The 2795-nt window shown below is 37.2% G+C and overlaps 1 protein-coding gene across 1 annotated transcript in view; it reads left to right on the forward strand.

Moving 5' to 3' along the window:
• The window catches only part of LOC111648289 (uncharacterized), a 7597-nt gene extending 5445 nt beyond the window's left edge, over positions 1-2152 (forward strand). Inside the window, exons 4-6 of the mRNA XM_087171780.1 lie at positions 857-967; positions 1466-1530; positions 1808-2152. Coding sequence (XP_087027906.1) covers positions 857-967; positions 1466-1530; positions 1808-1945 — 314 coding nt within the window. The 3' untranslated portion in view covers positions 1946-2152. The remainder of the gene's footprint in view (positions 1-856; positions 968-1465; positions 1531-1807) is intronic.
• Positions 2153-2795: the final 643 nt, after the last annotated feature.

The raw sequence follows: 2795 nt of genomic DNA on the forward strand, positions 1-2795 counted from the left end.
AGAGAGCAGAGCCCAGTGTCCAGGTGAACACAGTCTGCACTGGTTCAGAGCTGGATCAGGAGGATTTCATCCAAGCATCATTTACACTCACAGCAACAGAAGTGATGAACAAGAGGAAAGGAGCTGTGTCTACAGTTTGTCCAAAACTATACAGAACTCCTCTGATGCTGGGACTTACTACTGTGCTGTGGTCACATGTGGAGAGATCCTGTTTGGTGAAGGAACTAAAGTGGAGACAAGTATGTTTTAAAATCTTCAAAGTCTTAAATACATCTTAACCATTAACACTGGTCAGATTTGATTAGATGTAGCCTCATTAAAACATTCTGTTACAAAATATCAAAGTAGGAGAAGCAGAGATGATTCATCACATTAAGAATGGCTGTATTATATTTAGTTATTCCAGTTCCAGAGTGTTGTGCATGCATGGCTCAATCAATGTTATTACACCTGTGCTTATCCGCTTAAAAATTAAATTAAAATATCTGCTGTGAAAAAAGCTTTATATTATATTTATATTAATTCAGTTTAAACAAAGTCAAACAATGTTAACCTTTCTCTTAAAATTGTGTTTTCTTATAAACATGTCTGTCTATTTATTCTGTGAGGAGTTGATGCAAGTAAAGAAAACAATTTATACTCCTGATTCATACTAAAGGAAGAAGGCTACTTTCAACTAAGATTTGAATACGCTTTTTTAAAGCCTTTAGTATTGTGACAGTGCCTCCAACAGACAATATGACAGTGATTTGGTTTTGAGTCACCAAATTATTTTATAGCTGCTCTCATGATTAGTCAGTTAAATTAACGCACACAAAAGAGGTTTTTTCAGTGTCTCTTCTAATTCTAGTTCCAGAACTGGACCCAGTTAACATCGTGCTTGGAGGACTGTTGGCCTGCTGTTTGACTGTGATTGCTGTCCTGATTTTCTTCATGAGTCGAGGGAAAGTTTGTGAACATTGCCAAGGTAGGTTAATTGAATGTACATACATTTTTTTTGATGCAAAAATTAATTACTACATTCTAGTTGTGTTAAGTGGTTATGTAATGGTGAGCCTGGAGGCATAAATAAAAACTAAAACTTGAGTGGCACTCAGTGGAGCGCATACCTCCGCCAAGGCCAGACAATCCAACACATTCATGTGATATCCAGATTGTACAATAGACATCATCAACATTAATGTCTGAGTATTAACAAATGCTGTCACAGTGTTCAGGAAAATTATAAAAATTCAATTTAATTCAATTCCTCCATCAAGTTTGATGCAAATTGGTTCACTACTTTTTGCGTAATCGTGATGACAAACAAACAAACCAAGTGGACGGGCACTCAGAGTGCACACCTCCACCAGACTTCAGAGAAAAAAAATCTAATTCATTGTAAATGATCCTGATCTGCTGCAAAATTTAGTACGAATATACCCAGTGTGTGCACGGTTTCTTAAGGGTTTGCTTTCATTAACAGGATCAATGCGTGCCTCTCATGTACCTGGACATAACAAGTTGGCAGTGCATCAATCAACTGACCCGGTAAATATAATTCAAATAAATTTGAATGCCAAAATTCATTACAGTAAAATCATCATAGTTGTCAAATGTTTTAAAAATGATTTTCTGATTGAACAGTATTCCCAATTAATGTGTCCTAGAAGAAAATGCGTCACCTGATTTTCATTTAAACCCCTAACTTTGGTTAGAATGTGCTCTTATGGTATTTATTCCACTCTTGGTCCTGATTTAACTGGTCTTGATTTCACAGCACTAATCTCTAAAATATGAGTTAACAATACACAATTATTATTTGTAGGACGGTGATGCAGATGCAACAAACTACGTAGCACTGGCTTTCTCCAAACGGAGAGGAAAAAGAGAGAAGAAGAAGATCGAGTCACCAGAGGAGTGTGTGTACTCTGCCGTGAAAACAGAGTATCACACGTCGCACTAACCCTCTTCAGAGGCGGAGCATGTGAATCAGATGACCCCAGGTCTTATCCCAGTGGCTGACACCACAGTTATGTGCCTAAGGACAGAATGTGTGAGTTTGACGTATCTTCTGAAAAGGATGTTGCAAGATGTTACCCATCGTATTACTGAGTTTGCTGCTAACAAAGTCATTTCATTACTGCAATTAAAACTGCATTTGCATGTATTATATTTTTGCATCCAACTTGAACTTGAAATAGTGTAGTCGTGTGTTGTACTGCGACTCATGTCTGTGCATGTCTATGTTCAAAACCTTGCATGCCACTTTCATACAGGGTTTTGCACACACCTTGCAATGACTCTATTATGGTGTGCGCACTTTTTTTCCTAACTGCCATCCCATAATTTGCACAGAAAAGGATATGAAGTTGCCACAAATCATGCAGAATGTGTCCACTTTATAGTCAGAGAAAGGTCAAAGGTCAAAAGTGTTGCAGGGTTTTTATCTTTCTGTGCAACATCAATAAACATTGTCAAATTCCATAAATCATCATTGTAAGAACATAATATATAGAAAACAGAGTTCCTACAAGGAGCTAAATGAAGAACAGAAGATCTCGACAGTATTTAGTGTTTGGACATGAGTGCAAAATAAGCTGATCAGCTGATGTAATGCCTTAAGTGGGATGGGTTTGTAACAAAAAGGAAAAAACATAGCAACATTATATTCAAAATAAATACAGGTACAGGAGAGGCAACATGTGGGAATGTTTCTGAATGAACTTGTTCACCTACGTATCCTATACGAGGGCTGTTCAGAGACAGTGTTTCCAGAAAAGCATATTCCAGCTTTAAGTGTTTGCTAATGTTGC

Source organism: Seriola lalandi, unplaced genomic scaffold, assembly GCF_002814215.2.
Source record: "Seriola lalandi dorsalis isolate HSWRI2012SDOR001 ecotype SW California unplaced genomic scaffold, Sedor1 jcf7180002054972, whole genome shotgun sequence".
NCBI lineage: Eukaryota > Metazoa > Chordata > Actinopteri > Carangiformes > Carangidae > Seriola > Seriola lalandi.